The sequence below is a fragment of the Papio anubis genome, chromosome 2 (assembly GCF_008728515.1).
Source record: "Papio anubis isolate 15944 chromosome 2, Panubis1.0, whole genome shotgun sequence".
In the NCBI taxonomy this organism is placed as follows: Eukaryota; Metazoa; Chordata; class Mammalia; order Primates; family Cercopithecidae; genus Papio; species Papio anubis.
The window spans coordinates 92295832-92319535 of NC_044977.1; the positions used below are offsets into that span (position 1 = coordinate 92295832).

The 23704-nt window shown below is 45.2% G+C and overlaps 1 protein-coding gene across 13 annotated transcripts; it reads left to right on the plus strand.

Moving 5' to 3' along the window:
* Nucleotides 1-5847: 5847 nt before the first annotated feature.
* NME6 (NME/NM23 nucleoside diphosphate kinase 6) lies at nt 5848-13285 on the plus strand. Of its 13 annotated transcripts, none has more exons than XM_021934444.2 (7): nt 5848-6085; nt 6807-6914; nt 9183-9279; nt 10866-10968; nt 11536-11575; nt 12461-12621; nt 12893-13285. In XM_021934444.2, exons 2-7 carry the CDS (start codon nt 6865-6867, stop codon nt 13057-13059), a joined length of 618 nt encoding a protein of 205 aa, XP_021790136.1. In that variant the 5' UTR covers nt 5848-6085; nt 6807-6864; the 3' UTR covers nt 13060-13285. The 13 variants fall into 13 exon arrangements, with proteins under 13 accessions (XP_021790136.1, XP_009199120.1, XP_009199130.1 ...); XM_009200858.3 differs by having other exon boundaries at nt 6051-6159; XM_009200863.2 differs by lacking the exon at nt 5848-6085 and adding an exon at nt 6105-6159 and having other exon boundaries at nt 6807-7010.
* Nucleotides 13286-23704: the final 10419 nt, after the last annotated feature.

The following is a 23704-nucleotide window of genomic DNA, read 5'->3' on the forward strand; positions in this document are numbered from 1 at the left end:
CCTGGCTGGCAAACATTTCTCTTGGTTAATAAGAATCTTTAAAAAATATCAGATATTCTATTTTCTCATCCCAAATCTACATGACTCATGCCATGGGTTCCCTCTGTTCTTACACAGATTGTGAGCAAATGACCACAGAAATCTAAAATCTTAGTAAGAAGAGCAAGTTTTGTGGTGTTTTTAACTTGCCTTATACCCATTCTCCCTACCCCAACTCTGCTGTAGGCTTAAATTAAACCAACCCTGATATCATGGTGGAAACCAGCTCCTAAAAGACACGAAAGGGGGAAGAACAGGTTTGGAGGTCCCCAAAAACACCATTTCCAGAAAATGATCATTATTTGATTTGCCTGGCAGTTCCCTAGAGACCTCCTCTAGCAGGCTTGCCTTTGACTTTTTGTTTTGTTTTGTTTTAACCTGACTGAGAGTTCTCTCACCGAGAACTTTTTCCCTGAGGCATCTGTCAAAAACAGCCTCAATTTTTAAAATTTGCAAAAACCTTAAGCAGTGATAACATTTGGGACAAACAAATAACCTAAAATTAAAAAAAAAAAAATCTTATAAGAAAAAGCTGAGAATAGAATGTCCACGGAGCTTTTGAAAAGCTCTGGCATATTTCTGGGAACCTAGAAGACCATGGGCATGAGCAGGTCTGTAACATGTCAGGAGAATCTTTAGAAGGCCCTATATGCTCACCTTGGCTGACTTTAATGCTCTGAATAGCAAGAAATGAAGTCTAAAGCAGAGTTGTAAACTGCCTGCCTGACCATTGAAGGCACGGCTCAATACATACGGAACACCTCAGCAAAGGCAGAAAGACTTATTGATTCCAAGTATTTAAAAACACTATGTCCAATCATTAGATGACCACTAAACTAATGGAACAGAGTCCTCAATGGTTACGTACTACCAAGAATACATACTTTAAAAAATTAGTTGATAAAAATCACTAAACAAATTAATAGCAGCAACAACAAACCCAGGGGAAGGGGAGAATCTGATTTCCAAAGTTGCCACATTATGTTATTTAAAACATCCAGTTTTCAACGAAATATTATGACACAAACAAAGAAACAAGAAAGACTGGCCCATACACAAGAAAAAAAATCAGTCAATAGAAATTGTTGCCAAGAAAGCTCCAATGTTGGACTTACTAGACAAAGACTTTAAATCAGCCCAGACAGGTGACTCATGGCTATAATCCCAACACTTTGGGGGCCTGAGGTGAAAGGATCACTTGAGGCCAGGAGTTCAAGACCAGCCTGGACAACATAGCAAGACCCTATCTCTACAAAAAAATAAAAAATTACCAGGCATGCTGGCATGTGCCTGTAGTCCTAGCTACTCAGGAAGCTGAGGTGGGAGGATTGCTTGAGCCCAGGAGGTTTAGGCTATAGTGAGCTATGATTGTGCCACTGCATTCTAGCCTGGGTGACAGCAAGGCCTTATTAAAAACAATACACATACATACATGTATACATATTTTTTCAAAGAGATAAACTACGTCTAAAGAAATAAAGTATAAGAATGATGTGTGAACAAGTAGAGAACATCATAAAGAAATTATTTTTAAAAAATATAACTTTCCTGAGGTGATAAGTACAATAGCTAAAATGACAAATTCACTAGAGAGGCTTCATAGCAAAGTTGAACAGGCCCAGAAGAAAGAACAAGTGAATTTGAAGAAAGATTGACATTATCCAGTGTGAGGAGCAGAAAGAAAAAGGAACAGAGCCCTGGAAGCCTGTGGGATATAATCAAACAAGACAACATGAAGATAATAGTAGTCCAGGAAGGAGAATGGAAGAAAGAAAAGGGCAGAAAGATATTTGAAGAAATAATGGCTGAAAATATCTCAAATTTTTCAAAGAATGTTAACATGCACATCCAAGCAACTCAGCAAACTCCAAGTAGGACGACCTCAAAGAAATCCACACCTATACACATCATAATCTCCGTCAAAAGCCAAAGACCAAGAGAGAATTTTGAAATAGCAAAAGAGAAGTAAATCATTAAGTACAAATGATCCTCAGTAAGATTAACATCTAGTTTCTCATCAGAAACCATGGAGGCCAGAAAGCAGTAACATAATATATTCAAAGTGCTAACAGAAAAAAATATCAGCCAAGAATTCTATATCCATAAAGAAAATCCTTCAGAAATGAAAGAGAGCGGTGGCTCACACCTGTAATCCCAGCACTCAGGGAGGCTGAGGCAGGTGGATCATCTGAGATCAGAAGTTCAAGACCAGCCTGGCCAACATAGTGAAACCCTCTCAACTAAAAACACAAAATTAGCTGGGTACAGTGTTGCATGCCTGTAATTCCAGCTGCTTGGGAGGCTGAGGCAGGAGAATTGCTTGAACCTAGAAGGCAGAGGTTGCAGTGAGCCAAGATTGCACCATTGCACTCCAGCATGGGCAACAAGAGCAAAACTCCATCTCAAAAAAAAAGAAAAGAAAGGGGAAAAAAAGAAAGAAAATAAAAGAAAAAAAAGAAATGAAGGAGAAAGTAAGATAGACCAACAAAACTAATAAAAACTGAAATAATTTGTGTCCAGCAGATCCACCCTACAGGAAATACTAAAGGGAATACTTTAGGCTGAAATGAAAGGACACTTAAATCAACATGGGGAAATAGAACTGGTAGAGGTAACTACACAGGTAAAGACAGTATAAATATATGGTTTTGTTTGTAAATCTTTTATACCCTATATGACTTAAAAGACAACTGCATAAAGCAAGAGCTAATAATAAATAATAACAGCCAGGCGCAGTGGCTCACGCCTGTAATCCCAAAACTTTAGGAGGACAAGGCGGGCAATCCATCGCCTGAGGTTGGGAGTTCAAGACCAGTCTGGCCAGCACGGTGAAACTCCGTCTCTACTAAAAATACAAAAATTAGCCGGGCGTGGTGGCAGGCACCTGTAATTCCAGCTACTCGGGAAGCTGAGGCAGGAGAATCGCTTGAACCCAGGAGGCGGAGGCTGCAGTGAGCCGAGATCGCACCATTGCACTCCAGCCTGGGCAACCGAGCGAGACTCCGCCTCAAAAAAAAAAATAACAACGCTGGGCGCGGTGGCTCACGCCTTTAATCCCAGCACTTTGGGAGACGGAGACGAGCGGATCACGAGGTCAGGAGATCGAGACCATCCTGGCTAACACGGTGAAACCCCGTCTGTACTAAAACACACAAAAAAATTAGCCAGGCGTGGTGGCGGGCGCCTGTAGTCCCAGCTACTCAGGAGGCTGAGGCAGGAGAATGGTGTGAACCCGGGAGGCGGAGCTTGCAGTGAGGAGAGATGGGCCACTGCACTCCAGCCTGGGCGACAGAGCGAGACTCCATCTCAAAAATAATAATAATAATAATAATAACAACAACAACAATATTATATGCTTGATGATGTGCCACAGGTTTCTGAGGCTCTGTTCCTCTTTTTCCAACTTGTTGAGATGGAGGCTTACTGAATTTCCAGTCCTTCTTCTTTTCTAATATATGTATTTTAGGCTACAAATTTCCATCTAAGCAAAGCTTTAGCAGTATCAATTTTTTAAAAATTATATCTAAGTACAGTATACATACAGAATTCACATAAGCGTAGCATCAAATGAGGCACCTGGTCAGTACTGTTTCTCAGTGTTTAGTAAATTTTTTTTTTTTTTTTTGAGATGGAGTCTCGCTCTGTCGCCCAGACTGGAGTGCAGTGGCCGGATCTCAGCTCACTGCAAGCTCCGCCTCCCGGGTTTACACCATTCTCCTGCCTCAGCCTCCCGAGTAGCTGGGACTACAGGCGCCCGCCACCTCGCCCGGCTAGTTTTTTGTATTTTTAGTAGAGACGGGGTTTCACCGTATTAGCCAGGATGGTCTCGATCTCCTGACCTCGTGATCCACCCGTCTCGGCCTCCCAAAGTGCTGGGATTACAGGCTTGAGCCACCGCGCCCGGCCAGTAAATGTTTTTTTATTACTACTGTGAATTGTCCTTTGTCTCTTATGCCATAGCATCCTGGCAATGGGGAGGGGTTTGAGGGTGGGATGGTAAAGGGATTCTGGGATTCCATTTTATTGGAGCATTTTTTCCCCTTACTTCTCATAAGGTGACTGTTGGGGAGAGATCTGTGTCACTTATTGCAGTTTGTTACATGCTGGAATGCTGCAGATTTTGGAATGCCATCTATATCAGTTGTCTGGAATCTGGCTTCACATAGGGTTCTTGTCTTCTGTTCAGCTGGATTGCTACTGGTTTGCTGGGACTTCTGGAGTCCTGATGATCATTCTGCAAAGGAAGACTCAGGGATGGCGATATTGGCTGTGGCCCTCATCTGCTGGGCCATAGTGGTTATTGTGTTGTTTATTTTGCTGTGTCCTAGAACAGGGGCTTTACTGAACCACCCATGTCCTCTGTCTGAGAGCTTTGCAACTTACAAGGACTGTTCTCTTCCTTCAGGGGCTGGGATGACTTGCTGATTTAAGCCCCTTTGTTGAGATACAGAGGCGTAGTCATAATGACTGGGATTTTTGTTGCTCATCTTCAAGGAAGATTTGTTTAGGCTCGCTGTTATCCACCATATCTTGTATTTAGAGTAGTTTGCTGGCTGACTCACTGGGTCCTTTGGCCTACTGCAGTTTCAGTTGCTACAACTCCCTCTGTCTGTGACTCAGGGTAGGGAGAAGTACTGGGTTGCCATTTTTGGAGTCAGGGTTGGGGGCCTGGGTTTGAGAATCAGAGGTCATGGGTTGAGGTTTAGGGATTAGAGGTTGGGATTAGGAGGTTAGAAGATAAGCATCAAGGCCTCAGGATCTAGAGACCAGGTCTAGGATTAAAGGGTTATAAATTTAGGGACTAGGGCTTGGGTTAGGATTGGAACTGAGTATCAGAGCAGTTAAGGTTAGAGTAGGGGGTGGTGGTCAGGGGTCAAAACAAAAAGAGAAGAAATGCAAGGCTCTCTGGAGAGACTGGAAAAACTTTCCTCAGAAGTTCCCAAAGGTGACTGGGTATCAGGAAACTAATGGGAAGTGACTTCTTATTGCTGCAGAGAGAGAAGCCATGAGGAGTTGGGGACAAACCTTCCAAGAGGGCAATACCTTGTGTAGGCAGACACTGAAGTCACTTAAATGTGCAAGTTAAGTCTTTAAATTGATGACAGTTATCGTTTATTTTCATTCTTCTCATTCTCAGTGATTTCCCTCAAAAAATCTCCAAGAAACCAAAACACATTTTTTTTTTACCACCTTTATTAAGCCTGTCACCAAGTTTCTGCTCACACCTGCCACAGGTGACCCCCGATCCATTCTCCCTGTCCCCATCCTCTCCATACATCCAAGTACACACCAGGAACACCCCCAGTTCTAATCTCACCCTGGGCTGCTTCAATAGACTCAAGTAACGCAACCACCAACCTGCTGCCCAGATTCCTAATTACACGTGAAAGGCTGTTATGACTTGCTTCCCTCAGGCCCTATGCACACCTGGGCTCCAGCTAAGGATTCTCCTTCATCAACCCCCATATTAGCTACGATCCTTCGTGCCAATGTATCGCTCCCAGCTCAAAAGACTTTGAAGGGCTGCCTGTGCCCTCGCGATCCAGCGCTGAAGTTCTTTGCCCTCCGCGTACTTCTGACAAACACTGGGCATCAACCATGTTCCAGGAACTACCCTAGGCATAGAAAATAACAAGGTGGGCAAGGTTCCCGTCGGTGTCCCTCTTGGCCGGCAGCGCCCCCGCCGGCCCGCCACCCTGAACGGGCCCGTCCGGTCCTCTGGCTTCCGCCACTCTGCGTAGCACTGCGTCGGCATCCGGCCCGGCATTCCCTCCCGCCGAGGGCGCCCACGCCGGCTTCCGAGGGGCGGTTCCCACAAGCCAGTTCCGCCGCCCAGGACGGCTGCATCCTCTAGTCCCGTCGCGGCAAGTGCACCCGCCTAGGAAACCCGCTGCCCGCTAGAGTTCCTCACACCTCGCTTCACCCCGCGGCGCAACCGGACGAGGACCCCGAGCAGGGCTGCCCAACAAGCGCCTGAAGGACCCCGGGAGGGCCGCAGGCTATCCAGAGTGGTGCCTGGTGGCCGGGCCCTATGCGGGAGGGCAAGGTGAACCCGGAGCCGGACTTCCGCTGCACTGGGGCTCCGAATGACCTAGAATCTGGGGTGGGCTTAGGCCCCGGGTACGAGAGCTGCGCGGTTGTAGGCCTAGAGAAGTAGGGGGCTGGGTCGAGAGTTGAAGCCGTGAGTCCGGGGGGCTGGAGGGCGGGGCCACAGGGGTAGAGGCGCAGATCCGGGCCGCGCGTGGGTGGACTAGGACTGGGCCGCCGCCCTCCAGGAAGCCGAGTGGTGGCCCGCTCGAGTGCTGGGGGGCAATGTACCGATAGCTTTACATTTTTTTGGAGACGGAGTCTGGCTCTGTCGCCAGGCTGGAGTGCAGTGGCGCGATCTTGGCTCACTGCAGCCTCCGCCTCCAGAGTTCAAGCAATACTCCTGCTTCAGCCTCCCTAGTAGCTGTGAGTATAGGTGCGCGCCGTCACGCCTGGCTAATTTGTGTGTATGTGTGTGTGTGTATTTTTAGTAGAGACGGGGTTTCACCATGTTGGCCAGGATGGTCTTGATTTCCTGATCTCGTGATCCTCCCGCCTCGGTCTTTCAAAGTGCTGGGATTACAGGCGTGAGACACCAAGCCCTGCCTAAAATTTTTAATTCTCTGATGGAGTCACCATTAAGTCGAACAGGATTTTCGACGTATCAGTTTGTTGTAAACCAAGAGTGAAGACCGCCACAACTTAGCTGCATTAATAAAGGAACCATGTTCTCCCTACAGGCCGCGTGTTCTTGCTACGAGAACCCCTAGCAGCCTGGCCTTGGAATAGCTGGATCAGATGCATTCATTGGTTCTTTCAGATACTTTTAAGAGCCAGCTGTGTGCTAGGTACTTCTTACACCTTCTGGTGGGGAAGATGGAACTGAAGGGAATTTGCAAGGAGCTGTGAGAAAGTACAACGGGAAGTGAGCTAAGATCATTAAGGTGAGCAGGAGGCAACCAGAGAAAGCACATTCAGGACTGTGAAAACTCACACAAAGGCTGTCAAGCCAGAAGGTCTTTCGAAACTGAAAGGCCCATGAGGTTGGAGCTAGAGAAACTTACGGAGTGTGGGGTTCCAGATGAGGCTAGAGAGGTACGTGTGGAACCACAAGATCATGCAGAGCCTGGGAGGCTGTGATAAGGATTTTGGTTTTTATTCTAAGAGCAGGGTGCCCTTTAAAGGGTTAAGGAGGGGAACCATATGATTAGATTTGCATGTTTGGTTCACTTTGGCTGCTGTGTGGAGATTGTAGAGGTTGGCAGGACAGAAACTGGGAGACCAAAGAGGAGGCTGTCAAGATGTCCAGAGAGGAATGATGATGTCTTAGAGTTATGGTGATAGTAGTTGAGGGTTGGAGAATGGTATGGGTTTTGAGATATATTAGGTAGGGAAAATTGCCCGAAGTTAGTGATTGTGTGGATATGAAGAGTGAGGGAGGGGAGGTGTCATGGATGTTTCTGTAGACAACTGCTGAAAATGACATGTTACCACCTGTGGCATTAGGGAGAGTGGGTTGGCTGATCTTGTGCTGGTTAGATTGGACGTGGCTTTATGGTTTGAGTGGAAAATCAGGTTGAAAGCTGTAGAAAGGACATGAATAGAAGAGACCATGACATAATTGCTTGAGCCAAATTCTAATACCACCTTTAACATGATTGACAGGCTTTAGGATAAAATAAATGAGAATGTTGTCTAGACTTTGTCCCTGCTGACTGTGTTCATGGAAGCCTTCTCTGTATTTGTTGACAAATGAGAGATTTTATATACACACACACACACACACACACATATAGTAGAGTCAGGGTCTTGCTTTGTTGCCCAGGTCAAACTCCTGGCCTCAAGTACTGATATTTACAAGTGTGAGCCACTACACAATGGCCAAATGAGAGATAATATTGAGATAAGATTTTGAAACAAAGTCTTTTTTTGAGGAAGGGAGTCTTGCTCATGTCAGGCTGGGATGCAGTGGCCAGAGATCTCAGCTCACTTCCAAGCTCACATGCCCAGTTCATCATTCTCCTGCTTCCAGCCTCGAGTAGCTGGGACCACAGAAGCCACACGCCACCTAAGCCAGTAGTTATTTTTTGTATTTTTAGTTGAGATGGGGTTTCACCTTGTGCAGCCAGGATGGTCTCGATCTCTGACCTCATTGATCCTCCCGTCTCGACCTCCCAAAGTGCTGGGATTACAGGCTTGAGCCACTGCGCCCGGCCGAAACAAAGTCTTTACTCCTGCAGAGGTGATCAGTTTCTCACATATAACTTGGATTTCACAGTTGGAAAAGACCTCAAAATTCCCGTTAGTCCAGTTTATAAAATGCTTTTATGTCCATTATGTCATTTCTACAATGTTGAGCTCTTATACCATGCTAGACACTAGGAATACAAAGATGAATAGAAATAAGACTATATAGGTTTATTTAGTAAATAAAATTGATCAAGCACCTTTGTGCCAGGCACTGTTTCAAATGCAAAATGGTTATGACTTGTTCCTGACATTGGAGTTGCGTGTTGACAGGTCTTGCCACTGAGGACAGCTGAGTGTATTAACAGGTTTGATTTGGGCACAGGAGATCCTGATCTCTCCATAATATTAGAATAGAGATGGTGTTTATCCAGCAGACTTTTTGGTATCCTGGCAGCACCTCAGTTCCTGCCCATCAATATTCCAATTCTAGATTTGATAGGAGAGCACTATGGGATGGAAGATTTTAAGAGATTATACCCTTGTGGATAGGCTGTTGAGGAGTATAAGTTGCAAATCCTCTGTAAAATACAAAAGGAAGTTAGGAAGGGATATTGGCAGAGACAGGTAGTATTTAAACTTGAGTTTCTTTTGAATGGGTAATTCCTTCATAGGCTTACAGTTGCACCAGATTGTATACTCCACGGGGAAACTTGAATGCTCCCTCTACCACTCCCCTCCCTTGATCCCATGACCCCAAATGGGCAATTAAATAAAATAATGTATATGGCCTTAAGATGAAACTGTCAGGTTCTTTATGAGTGTCAGGAGTGAGAACACTCGTTGGCTTGCAAGGCTACATGGCTTCAATGTAGGGAAGGCTGGGAGTGCAGTCCTGAATGGTTCCTAATACAGCTTTCTAATGGCAGGAGTGAGATGGCCTCAATCTTGCGAAGCCCTCAGGCTCTCCAGCTCACTCTAGCCCTGATCAAGCCTGATGCAGTCGCCCATCCGCTGATTCTGGAGGTAAGAATGAATCCTAAGCCTCTACCACATGCCCTGGGAATTGCCACTGCTTCAGGTGCCATCAGGCCACTTATGGTGACTGACAACACAGACTTGTGCTGGATGCTGTGGAGGCAAAGCTAGAAGCCGTGAACTCTGACCTGAGGAGGCTAAGTATCTATTGGAGACTTGAGGCAGATCTAAAATATAAGAAAGGACCCAAAGCAATAATAGAACCAAATCTCAAGACAATGTATCTGTGTTCGTTTCTATCGCTACATAACACATGACTCCAGACTTGAGAGCTTAAAACAACACTCATTTGTTACTTCACAGTTCAATAGTTTAGAGGTCCATAGACTTGGCTGAATTGTTTGCTTAACGTCTCAAAAGGCCAAAGTCAAGGTATTGGCTGACCAGGCCCTTATCTGGAGGGTCTGGGGGAAGAATTCACTTCCAAACTCATTCAGGTTGTTGGCAGAGTTGATTTCTTATGATGGAAGGACTGAGGCTGCCATTCCTCTGTTGGCCTTCGGGCAGGAACTCCTTTCGGTTTCTAGAGACCACTCACATCCCTCATCACATGGCCCACTCTATCTTCAAGACAGCTACAGTGCATCGAATCCTTCGCATGCTTTGAATCTGACTTCCTCAGCCTCTAGCCAGAGAAAATGCCTGGCATTGAGAAGCCTTCACAATTCTAATCCCACAGGGCTCACGTGATTAGGCCCACCTGGATAATCTCCCTTTTGATTACAGCAGAATCAACTGATGAGTAACTTAATTATACCTCTAAAATCCCTATTGTTATGTAATGTAACATAATCATATGGCATCATATTCACAGCCCTGGAGATTCGGGTGGGAAGTCTTGGTGGGGCTCGGGGTCATTTTCACATTCTGCATACCACAGTTTAATAAATACTAACAGAGTAGCACTGCTAAGTAAGCCCACTGTGGTGCAGAGGAAGATCCAAGCAGTCAGGAATGGGAGCCTGGAAGTGGCAGGACTCAACTGGGCCTCAAAGGAATGGTAAATTTTGGTTAGTGCCAGGAGAAGGACAGGTGTTGCACAGAAGGGAGATGCTGAGAAAAGAATGCATGTGATGGGTCTGAGGGCCGCAGGCAGCCTGGATTGGTGAGACTAGAGAATTGGTACAGAGCAAGGAAAGTATAACCTTGAGCACTGGGCTAAAGTGGTTGCATTTCATTCCTTGAATAACAGGAACTAGTTAACACCTGACCAGAGTGTGACATGTAAATTACAGAGTTTCTCATCTATCAAGTGTGATGGTTTGGAGGGAGTGAGAGAAACTCAAGGCAGGACCACTAATAAGACTTTTACGGTGGTCTGAGTGGGGGGTCCTGTGGTCTTGAGCTCAAGGGGTTGCAGGTATAGAAGAGGAGAGACAGTGCATCCTATCCCCTTTCACCCAAGGTGCACACTGTAGCTGTGTGACTGAAGGTCTTGACCTCACCCCACCTCATCTTCTCACCCTCCAATGGGACAGACCCTCAAGTCCTGAGCAACAAGTGGTCCTCATGGTTTCTTTTGGTCAGTTTCAGTCTCCTGATTGATTTTTATTTTGGGGGTGGTCTTTATTCAGGCTGTTCATCAGCAGATTCTAAGCAACAAGTTCCTGATTGTACGAATGAGAGAACTACTGTGGAGAAAGGAAGACTGCCAGAGGTTTTACCGAGAGCACGAAGGTAGGATCAGTAGTCCTCTGAACGGAAGGTGCCTCAATCCAAAGAGGCCCGTAAGAGAGATTTTTACCTGGAACACAATGGCAGGCTCTCTGACCTACCAACCGTGTACAGTTGCAGCCAGTTTTCTAAAATCTTGGTTTAAAACACACACTTTTCATGATTATCCATCTTTTTTTCCCAAGGAGGGTTCTACCTTGTAGTCCCAACCAGAAACTTAGTTTTATGTCCTGATGTCAGTAGTTAACATATAGTGAATGAATGTTCACCGTCAGACATCGTCCTCATGCTCATTTTTTCATTCAGTTTTCCCAACAACTCTAAAAAGTAGGTGTTCTTGTATCCCTCGTACACAGATTAGGGAGCCAAGTTTTGGAGGTTAATGATTTACCCAAAACTACGCGGGTTGTAAGTGGCAGACCTTAGATTCAGACCCAGGTTTGTCAGACTCCAAGGTGCTTGTTCTTTTCTCTAAAACAATTTTTATTCTAGGTAAGGAGGTAGAAGTACAGAAAGTTGCCTTGGGCACCAGGATGAAGGTATCTTGATGAAGGTCCTCTCTCTTTGCAGGGCGTTTTTTCTATCAGCGGCTGGTGGAATTCATGGCCAGGTACTTCTAATTTGGTTCCAGCATCTTTATCCACTGAGGCGAATCTCCCCTGCCCCTAAATGGATTTGTTCATTTCACTGCCATTCTTTAAAGTTGTAATCAGGCCAGGCACAGTGGCTCATGCCTGTAATCCCAGCACTTTGGGAGGCCAAGGCGGGTAGATCACTTGAAGTCAGGAGTTTGAGACCAGCCTGGCCAACATGGTGAAACCCCGTCTCTACTAAAAATACAAAAACTTAGCCCAGCATGGTGGCAGGCGCCTGTAATCCCAGCTACTCAGGAGGCTGAGGCAGGAGAATCGCTTGAACCCGGGAGGTGGAGGTTGAAGTGAACCAAGATCGTGGTACTGCACTCCAGCCTGGGCAACAAGAGTGAAATTTTGTCTCAGAAAAAAAAAAAACAAAAAAGACAAAAAAATTAGCCAGGCATGGTGGTGGGTGCCTGTAATCCCAGCTACTCGGGAGGCTGCGACAGGAGAATCACTTGAATTCGGGAAGTAGAGGTTGCAGTGAGCCAAGATTGCACCATCATATTCCAGCCTGGGCAACAGAGTGAGATTCCATCTCAAAAAATAAAGTTGTAATCAATGTCAAGTCTGAAGAAACATGGGTCTGGGCTGTCACTGAGCCAATGCTGACCTGTTAGGCACCTGTCCTGTGGTCGTTTAGGAAAGTCCCGTTGAATGCTGCATAACCACCCTGCTGATCTCTTCAGGCTCTATGTACACCAGCAGGGGCTCTGTATCTCCTATTTGAAGCAGCATTGGTACTCAGCTGGAGAGGCAGGAAAACTCTTATAGAGTGCGTGTTTATTCAGGCCCTGCTCACAGCACACCCTCCTAGTCTAGATGGCCAGATTCCTCACATGTGCTTGTTTTGTTCGCAGCGGGCCAATCCGAGCCTACATCCTTGCCCACAAGGATGCCATCCAGCTATGGAGGACGCTCATGGGACCCACCAGAGTGTTCCGAGCACGCCACGTGGCCCCAGATTCCATTCGTGGGAGTTTCGGCCTCACCGACACCCGCAACACCACCCACGGTTCGGGTGAGTCCCCTGTCCGTAGCCATAGGATATTTTGGGGTTAGTGGGCAGGCTGTGTGATAGAGTTGACAGCCAGGTCCCTCCAATGAGCTTTCTTCCATTTGTGTTTCTGGTCTTTGTAGCCATGTTGGCAGATGTGGCCTGTGGACTTTCTTTACATGCCCCAGGACTGAAGGGGCAGGCAGAGTAGAGGCTCAGGATTCTCAACCTGATTATGACTGCCTCGTGCTTCTACCATGTGAGAACCCCTTCTCTGTCTTATCTCCCCTTACAGACTCTGTGGTTTCAGCCAGCAGAGAGATTGCAGCCTTCTTCCCTGACTTCAGTGAACAGCGCTGGTATGAGGAGGAAGAGCCCCAGTTGCGCTGTGGCCCTGTGTGCTATAGCCCAGAGGGAGGTGTCCACTATGTAGCTGGAACAGGAGACCTAGGACCAGCCTGATGCAGGTCTATGAAGACAGTGCCCAGACTTTTCTCCTAGACGTCTAGTCTAAAACATTTGCCTAGGACCAGGGAAGCCTGGGCTCATACTGCCATTTCTGCTGGGCACCATCACCTGCCTGAGGGCCTAGCTCACTGCAGCACATCCTCCAGAATCTAGCTTTCTATCTACCTCTTCTCTGGAATGTTCATGGTGGTTCAGAATAATGATGACTCCTCTTTGCTGAGAACTGTTCATCCTTTCTCAAGAAGAAGCTTGCCAGGCCGAGTGCGGTAGCTCATGCCTGTAATCCCAGCACTTTGGGAGGCTGAGGCAGGCAGATCATGAGCTCAGGAGTTCGAGACCAGCCTGACCAACATGGTGAGAACCCCATCCTACTAAAAACACAAGAATGCTTGGTAGTGGGTGCATGCCTGTAATCCCAGCTACTCAGAGCAGGCAGGAGAATTACTTGAATTGGGAGGTAGGGTGCAGTGAGGCAGGGTGTGTCGTGCTGCGGCCTGGTGAGCCAAAGACTGTCTCAAAAAGCATCCTGATTGACTTGCCACAAAAGTAGGCAGGCCTCCAGCCTTGGCTGTCTTCCCTCAATAAAGTCAGTGTTCTCAAAAAAAAAAAAAAAAAAAGTCAGTGTTCTCCTGAATCATGCCATACATTTACAAGAGACACTGGAAGCCTATCATTGACTGTCATGGTATTGTTGCTTTATTCTTAGAAACGCTCCTCTCCTTCTGGTTTTCCTGATCCCACACGCTGTGGTTTCTCCTCGTCTTTTAACAATGTCTTTATCAAGCCCATTGCAAGGCAGTATTTTCATGAGTTTTCCTCTATTCAAGACATGCTGAAAAATGCAAAGATGGTTAAGACATGATTGGGTTCTCAAGTTGCTAATTATGAATTTTGGTAGTCAGCCAACATGTGGCAGAGATGGAGAAGTGCCCTAACAGGTATAAACTCCTGTGGGAGAACAGAGGAAAGAAGGTTTCCTTTGGCTGGGTGAGGAGGTGAAGGAGATAGGATGGAAAGGCTTTTATAAAAGATGTAGCTGGCTTTGGAACTAAGCCTCAGGGTCAAATAGGGTACCCATAGGAGGGGTCTGGGGCACTAGACAGTCTGTTTATTATCAGGAATATATGGGTCAGTTTGGTATGTGTGTGACCTAAGAAACCTGTGATACTTCTTATGACAGGTCTTGACTTTTCTTTCTCAGTACATGTGTATTTTTCTTTTTGGTGGCCTTGAAACCTTTGAGTTGAAAATTCCCTTCACCATCTACCACTTTCACTAATGGTAGACCAGGAAATTTGGACCCACTGAACATAGAGAACAGCTAGAAAAGCTGTGCAAAATATAAACAGCATCTGTCTAAAACATCAGCTGGCAATACAGAACCAAAATTCCGGACAAGAAGGAAACTCAGAGAAGTGAGCCTGGGACTTAGAGCCACTTTTCCCATAAGGGCACCTGCTGATTCTGGAAGAGGCAGCTGAGAGGCTAAGAAGCTGAGCAGAAGTTTCAAGAACTTCTTGTGTTAGGGAGCCGGCTTCATGAATGCTGGCAGAAAACACAAGATTACTTGGGCAGAGACTACTGCTCAGGGCACAGCAGGCAGTGTGTTAGCCTTGGTCCCACTTGCCCTCCAAGTCCCACAGGGCAACACTGGCAGGCCCAGGCAAGTGTTACACACAGCAGGTTTGCATCACTGCTAAGGAACCACAATCTTGGGGAGATACTATCTCTGTCTTCTAAGGCCATTTGCTATACAAGAATCCTTGAAACAGCTGGGCACAGTGGCTCACGCCTATAATCCTAGCACTTTGGGAGGCCAAGGTGGGCAGATCACCTGAGGTTGGGAGCTCGAGAACAGCCTGACCAACATGGAGAAACCCTGTCTCTACTAAAAATACAAAAATTAGCTAAGCATGTTGGCGCATGCCTATAATCCCAGTTACTCAGGAGGCTGAGGCAGGAGAATCGTTTGAACCCGGGAGGCGGAGGTTGCGGTGAGCCAAGATCACGCCATTGCACTCCAGCCTGGGCAACAAGAGTGAAACTCCATCTCAAAAAAAAAAAAAAAAAAAAACCTTGAAATAGTCTGAAACAAAATCTGTCAACATCTCAGCCCACAAGACACCCAGAAGCATGAGAGACACGGAATTATCTCCCAATATAGTTGTCTCATAAAAACCTGGCTCCCATAAATATGGAAAGGGAGAAAACTAGAATAAACCGTGTGGTGTCAAATTGGAGATATCAGTGTGAACTCGTTTTTCAATCTATAGAGATAGATGTAAATGTTTCTGTATGTATGTAGGTACGTATAGTCCCTTGCACTGACATGAGAGCAATGACACTCCAATAGTAATGACCACACCCAGCACCCAGGTCCACCAAAAAACAAAAGTCTATGGACGGAATTATATCCCCCTAAAATTCATATGTTGAAACCCTAACCCCCAATGTGATGACATTTGGAAATGGGACATTTGGGAGATAGTTCAGTTTAGATGGCCAGATGCGGTGACTCATGCCTGTAATCCCAGCACTTTGAGAGGCCAAGGCAGGCGAATCATGAGGTCAGGAGATTGAGACCATCCTGGCTAACACAGTGAAACCCCATCTCTACTAAAAATACAAAAAATTAGCCCAGCGTGGTGGCAGGCGCCTGTAGTTCCAGCTACTTGGGAGGCTGAGGCAGGAGAATGGCGTGAACCCGGGAGGCGGAGTTTGCAGTGAGCCGAGATTGCGCCACTGCACTCCAGCCTGGGTGACGGAGTGAGACTCCGTCTCAAAAAATAAATAAAAATAAAACAAAAACAAAAAAACAACCATTCCCTGTAGCAAACCAATTGCAGCCTGGGCAACATAGTGAGACCCTGTCTCTATAAAAGTAAAAATAGGCTGGGCGCGGTGGCTCATGCCTGTAATTTCAACACTTTGGGAGGCTGAAGTGGGAGGATCACTGAAGTCCAGGAGTTTGAGACCCCTGGGCAATATGGTGAGACCCCTGTGTCTACAAAAATAAAAATAAAAAAATTAGCTGGGTGTGGTGGTGCATGCTTGTGTCCCAGCCATTTGGGAGGCAAAGTGGGAGGATTGCTTGAGCCTGAGAGGTTGACGCTTCACTGCAGTTTGAGCCACTGCACTCCAGCCTGGGTGACAGAGTGAGACCCTGTCTTAAAAAAATAAACAAGAGTATGACATGAGCATGGGAGAGCAAAAGAAAACAAGGAAGTCTGACCAGGAAGCGAATGCTTAGTCTCTGATACCACAGGCTTAAATAAAATGATAAAGACCTAAAAAGAAAAGAAATATCCCAGCATTCTTAAGGAAAGAAAAGTTCCCCAATACCCTTCCTGCTTATTTTTCCAATATATTACACAGCTGGGTCTACTTTACCACATCCTGTTTGATTCCAGTGTTACCAACTTTTCCATTAGAGCCGAACTAGACATACTGCAGTCAGTGATGAACTGTCTATATGCCAGGTGTATCCCTTGTATAACTGATTGTGTAATGGCTGAAACTGAGAAAATGGGGCAGAAATATCAAGTGGCTTAAAGGATCGCCAAGGATCCGAAATTTGAACGATTACCAAACTACCATGCACAGGAGGGAATCTATGCAGATGACTGCTTAGCAAGAGAGTAACTCGGCATAAATGCTGTAGCGACAAACCTGGGACCTTGAAAGAAGAACCCTAAGACTCCTGGAGTTCCTATCACGTACATTTCTAACCACAGAGAGAACATGGGAACTGATGTCAGATGATTGTGGAGCCCCTCGGTTCTAATTCTTGCCCAAGTTCCTCTGCCTTTCTTCCACCAACTTTCTCTTGTTGCCAGTTCATTAAACATGCAATAGAATGTTATTCTGTTCAACTCATTTGCCCTATTATCAGCTGAGTATGGTTAAACACACTCAATTTTTCATGCTGTTTTGAAATTGATATTTTATTGCATTTAAAAAATTTAAATGATGGTCAAAGAGTACAAAATCTCCAACGGGAAGAATACATTTTATAATTTTTTTGAGTTCTGTTGCACAGTGTGGTGAATATAGTTAGTAGAGTATTATACATTTCAAAATTGCTTAGAGTAAATTTCAAATGTTCTCACTACAAAATGCTAAGTATTTGAAGTGCTAGATATGTTAACTAGTTTGATTTAATTATTCCACATTGTAGCCACAGATTATGACATCATTTTGTAACCCATAAATTTATACAATTATAAATTGTCATTTACAGTAAGAAGTAATTTGTTGCATCTTTTTAGAAAAATAAAATTTTTTACATCTGTGTAGTTCAGGTAAAAAATAATATTTAAATTTTTAATAAAATTTAAAATAAAAATGGTGGCACATGCCTGTAGGCATAGCTACTTGGGAGGCTGAAGTAGGAGGATCACTTGAGCCTGGAAGGTGGAGGCTGCAGTGAGCTGCGGTTGTGCCAGTGCCCTCCAGCCTGGGTAACAGCGAGATCCTGTCTCAAAAAAAAAAAAAAAAAAAAAATCCATTGTATTTGTTTCTGGTTTACCCTTCTTACATTTCTTTTTGAAAAAATGTATGTGTTTCCCCTTCCTCCTCACACAAAAGATAACATCCTTCATAATACTCTTTTGCACTTTGTTTTTTCTTTAACCCTAAAATATCATCTAGAAGTCACTTCATATAAGCTCATAACGGTCTTCTTTATTCTGTGTTTTACAGCTGTGTAATACTCCATGTGTGGGCATACCATAATCTGTTCAATAACAGGCATTTAAATGGTCTCCAAAATTTTGCTATTACAATTAATGTCACATTGAACAATTGTGAACATGTGTTGGTTTTACCCCCATCTTTGCCTGTGCACACTAGTTACCTATTGCTACAGTGTTGCTGTGTAACCACTCCAAAATTTAGACTTAATAATCTTTTCTCACAGGTTTTCAGATGAAGACTTGTAGGTGTGGGGCATCTGTGAGCTCAGGTGGGAGCAGTAAGGGAGGAGCAGCTAGGAGGAAAGAGGGAGGGAAACACTGAGTCCTGCACCTACGTCTGAAATCATTCTCAGATGTGTGTGGTGTGCTGCTCTCCACATCCGCTGCTCTCCACATCCGCTGCTCTCCACATCCACTGCTCCATCCTGGCCCAAGCGACCTTCATCTCTTGCTGGTTCTCAAGCTTCCCAACTTGTCTCTTCCACTTATCCATCCCCTCTCTCAATCTACCTCTCCACACGCATTAAGAAAGTATTATTTTTTAGGCCAGGTGTGGTGGCTCACGCGTGTAATCCCAGCACTTTGGGAGGCCGAGGTTGGCAGCCTGACCAGCGTGGTGAAACCCTGTCTCTACTAAAAATACAAAATTATCCGGGCATGGTGGTGCATGCCTATAATCCCAGCTACTCGGGATGCTGAGGCAAAAGAATCGCTTGAACCCAGGAGGTGGAGGTTGCAGTGAGCTGAGATCACACCATTGCACTCCAGCCTGGGCAACAAGAGCAAAACTCCATCTCAAAAAAAAAAATTATTTTTTAATGTCCATCTCTTCAGGTCATCCCCATTTAAAACTCTCCACTGCACACTGAATAAATACCAGCACTTCCCCACAGCACGTCCTCTCACCACTCACCTACTCCTAGTGCTGAGGCTTGATGGACATTCTCTACCTGCTAGGGTCGTTACCCATGAGGTCCCTCCACTTCCTGCCTGGCTCATTTCCTGTTTCTCCTTCAGGTCCCAACTTAAATGTACTTTCCATAAGAAGGCCTTCCTACATCCTGCAGTCCAGCTAGGTTCTCCCAGTTCTGTACTCTGTCATGCAGTGTATCATGCTCTTCCTAACATGTACCACCATTGTAATTACGTCAAGATTCCTATCTTTCTTTTTTTTAAAGACTAGTCAAGTGCAGTAGTGAGAAGGGGGAAAAGAGTAGAACAAGGCGTTCAACCTGTAACTGACTGCGAACAACTGAGATAATTCACTACCTTCAGACCAGCCTCATAGCTTATTTGTTTAAAATCTGGCCTTCTGCCTGGAGAACAAATTTAATTAATGCAAAGGCTGTTTTCTTCATGCCTGTATCCCTGTCACCCCAGCACAGTACCAGGTATATTGGTCCTTTATTAATGGTAATGAATAGTATCCATACTCTAATATTTGACATTATTAGAATTCCTCCATCTCTAAATTCTTTTTTTTTTTTTTTTTTTTTTTTTTGAGACAGGGTCTCACTCTGTCACCTAGGCTGGAATGCAGTGGTGTGATCTTGGCTCACTGCCACATCTGCCTCCTGGACTCAGGTGATCCTCCCACCTGAGCCTCCCAGGTAGCTGGGATTACAGGCATGCTCCATCATGCTGGACGAATTTTTGTATTTTTTGTAGACATGGGGTTTTGCCATGTTGCCCAGGCTAGTCTTGAACTCCTGGGCTCAAGCGATTCACCAGTCTCAGCCTCTCAAAGTGCTAGGATTACAGGCATGAGCCACCGCGCCCGGCCACACTCTTACTTTTAAGCTAAAAAAGAAAATCTTAAATCACTAAATCTTACCCCTTCTACATCTCTCTCTCATGTCTTCCATGTCTTCCTAGACCATCCACTCCTCCACTTTCCTAGATATATTCATGTATTCTCCCTTCTCTTCAAACCTCCAACACCTCCTCCCCGTTCCTCACTCTCCAGCTGTTGACCTTACTTCCTATTTCAGGAGGGTAACAAAAACAGCCAGAAGAGAAACTTTCCAGACTCCTAAGACCACATTGAGCCACCTATCTGCATCTGTGCTTATGTACTCTGCTTCCTTCTTGTTAGGATGAACAACGGGCAAACCTTCCCAGTTCCTATTTAAAGCTACCCCAATCTGTGCAGAAGATCCTGTGTCCTCCCACCTACTCAAGGCATTACTCTGGCAATTATTTCCTCTCTTTCTTGGATCATCAAGAGACAGATCTTACAAACATGCTGTATTTTCTCTTATTTATTTTTATTTTTATTTTTTTATTGAGATGGAGTCTCACTCTGTTCTCCAGGCTGGAGTGGAGCGGTACAATCTCAGCTCACTGCAACCTCTGCCTCCTGGGCCCAAGAGATCCTCCTGCCTCAGCCTCCTGAGTACCTGGGACTACAGGTGCATGCCACCAAGCCTGGCTAATTCTTTTATTTTTTGTAGAGCCAGGTTTTCATCACGTTCCCCAGGCTGGTCTCGAATTCCTGAGCTCAAGTGATCCACCTGCCTCAGCCTCCCAAAGTGCTGGGATTACATGTGTGAGCCACTGCGCCTGGCCCACAGTCTACATTTGAGGCTCATGTTCAAGGTTGAGTTACAAGGCCCAAAGTCCACCTCCAAAGTCCAGGCTCAGGCACAGAAGTCCAAGGTCTAATTTTAGGTCCACTTCTAGATCTTAAATCATCCCAAGGCCCAGATTAAATCCATGTCTGAAGTCCAAGGTTCAATATCCAGTACCAGGTCAAGTTTCAGCTCTAAGATCCAGATCTAAGTTCTAAGTCCAAGGTTATGCATAATTCATTCTGAGTTATAGGACTGAGGACCAGGAATTAGGTTCAACTCTAAGGTCTGATGGTCACATCTAAGGTCCAAATCCATGACTGAAGCTTAGGTCCAAAGAATACAGGTCCAGGAGCAAAGGAAAATTTCATTACCAAAACTTGCAAGTGAGGTCCAAATCTTATCCCTAGGTCGAGGTCCAAGTCAAAGGTCCAAATCCAGGTACAATTTCCATGTTTAAGGTGAGATCCATGGCCCAGTAAAAAGCAAGGTCTGAGATCCAGGTCCAAGATCCAGGTAGAGATTGAATTTCCAGTTATAAAGTCAAATACAAGAAATAAAGATCACCTCCAGATTTAAATTTCAGATCCAAGGTCCAAGATACAGTTCCAAGGACTCAGTGTTGGTCCATGTGCAAGGACCAAGTCCATGTTCCAAATCAAATCAAGGCCTGCATCTAGGTCTAACATCTAAGACCAGGTCCAGATCCAGATCCAAAGATGAGGTCCACAGCCATGGACAAATTCTAGTCCAAGGTCCAAGTCCAAAGTCCAAGTCAGTTTACAAGATTCAGATCATGGTCCTAAGTCCAAGATACAGATGGAGGAATGAGTCCCATGTCCAAGACCCAAGAATGATTCAGATCCATTTCATGACCAAGGTTCAGGTCTAAGGTGAGTTCCAAAATGCAGAACAAATCCAAGTAAGAGGTTTAGTTCCAAGGTGCAGGTTCAATGTTCATATCCACATACAAGGTCCAACATCAAAGCCAAAGATCCAGGTTCATGTTCATGTCCAGGTGCAGGAGCCCTGATCTTAGACTTCCCAGTCTAAGAAATTTCTGCTGGGTACAGTGGCATATGCCTGGAGTCCCAGCTGTCAGGAGGCTGAGACAAGATGATTGCTTGAGCCCTGGAGTTTGAAGCCAGCCTGAGTAACATAGCAAGAACCTGTCTCTGTAAATTACCCAGTCTCGGGTATTTTGTTACAGCAGCACCCCCGTAGAGGAGTATTTTGTTACCTTACCCTCCACCCCAGGGAACGTAGACCACAGCCACAGCACCATAGCCAAAGTACACCATTGCTGTTTTATAAGACTGACTGTAATATTAGACTAGCAGAAAGGGAAACTTTGAGTCATCAAATCCCCTAATAAAATAGGTTCTTTAGGCTGGGTGCCATGGCTCACACCTATAATCCCAGTGCTTTGGGAGGCTGAAGCAAAAGGATGCTCAAGGCCAGCAGTTTGAGATCAACCTGGGCAACATAGTGAGACCCTGTCTCTACCAAAAAAAAAAAAAAAAAAAATTAACCAGGTGTAGTGGTGTATACCTGTAGTCCTAGCTACTCAGAAGGCTGAAGTAGGAGGATTGTTTGAGCCCAGGAGTTTTAGGCTATAGTGAGCTATGCTCATGCCCCTGCACTCCAGCCTGCATGACAGAGTGAAACCCTATTTCTAAAAAATGACAATAGGTCATTGACAGCTCAGATGGAAAGCCCAGCTCAATAGTGTGCACAGCTACAATATGGGATTAGAGGCTCAAGATTGCCTGAGTCTCTCAGAGTGAGAAGCCTGGGACTAAGGAGAATTTCCAAAGGGGCGGAGGGCAGGGTAAGGCAGGGAGGGTGTGTGGCTCAAGAGAGTTGGGGCTGGAGGCTTGAGTCAAACCAAGAATGATTAAAATTGAGAAATTCCAACAGTTCCCCCACCCCCAAAAGTAGAGGCCAGAATTCTCATGCAATTGAGTCAGAGAATTCTGGCATAGGGAGTGAGAAGGGTAAGATATAATCTCTCTGAAAAGCATTTCAGTCATTTATAAACCTCTGTGATTCAAAGTTTTCTCATTATAAATGGGGATGTCAGTCTCTTCCTAAAGCTTTACACTTCTTATTTTAGGTCCTGGGAGAGCAGATAGCTCCTCCCATCCCTCTTTGAGCATTTTACAGAAGCAGGTAGTTTGGGTTAGTTTGTCTTCTGGTTAGCCATTGAAGATTTGTAACTCATGGGCCTGGGAACTGTGGGCCAAGACCGGAATTTTAGGTTTCCTGTAGGTTTGCCTGTCCCTACAAAGGTAATACAGATGCTCCTTGGTTTAACAATGAGGTTACATCCGGATAAACCCATCTTAAATTGAAAATATTGTAAGACAAAAATGCATTTAATACATCTAACCTACTGGACATCATAGCTTAGCCTCACCTACCTAAACGTGCTTAGAACACTTACATTAGGCCAGGCGTGGTGGCTCATGCCTACAATCCCAGCACTCTGGGAGGTTGAGGTGGGGGGATCACTTGAGGCCAGGAGTTCAAGACCAGCCTGGGCAACATGGTGAGACCCTATCTCTACCAAAAAATAAAATAAAATAAAATAAAAAATATTAGCTGGGTGTGGTGGCACGTTCCTGTAGTCTCAGCTACTTGGGAGGCTGAGGTGGGAGGATTGCTTCAGCCCTGGAGGAGAAGGTTGTAGTGAACCAAGATTGCACCACTGCACTCCAGCCTAAGTGACAGAGTGAGACACTGCCACAAAAGCAAACAAACAAAACACTTACATTAGTTTATGGTTGGGCAAAATTATCAGTCAGCACAGTGAACTGTAGTGTCCATTGTTTACCCTGGTGATGTGTGGCTGCCTGGGAGCTATGGCTCACTGCCGCTGCCCAGCATCATGAGAGTATCATATTGCATGTTGCTAGCCTGGGAAAAGATCAAAATTCAAATTCTAAGTACAGTTTCTACTGAGTGCATAAAATTTTTACACCATCATAAAGCTGAAAAATGGAAGTCAAACCATTGTAAGTGGGGGACTTTCTGTGCTATGGATGACTGGGTGGTAACCGGGTCTCTGGCAGTGCAACCACAGTTGAGTGGCTTTTTTCTCTCCCCCAAAATAACATCTCTTCCCAGACACTAGACATGTTTTTCCTACATAGTCTCAATCTGGGACGTTTGTATCTTATCCATGGCTCTGACCCCCAACTCTTTCCCATCTTTGGATGCTCCAGGTGGGGTTTCCCTACAAATTTCCAATGTAAAGAAACCTCACCCACAAATTTTAGATGATCCTGTAAGTGAAAAATTGCAAGAAAATGGAGAACTTGGATTTAAGGAAACAAGGACAATGAGTATAGACTGTTTCCTTAAGTTTGATTG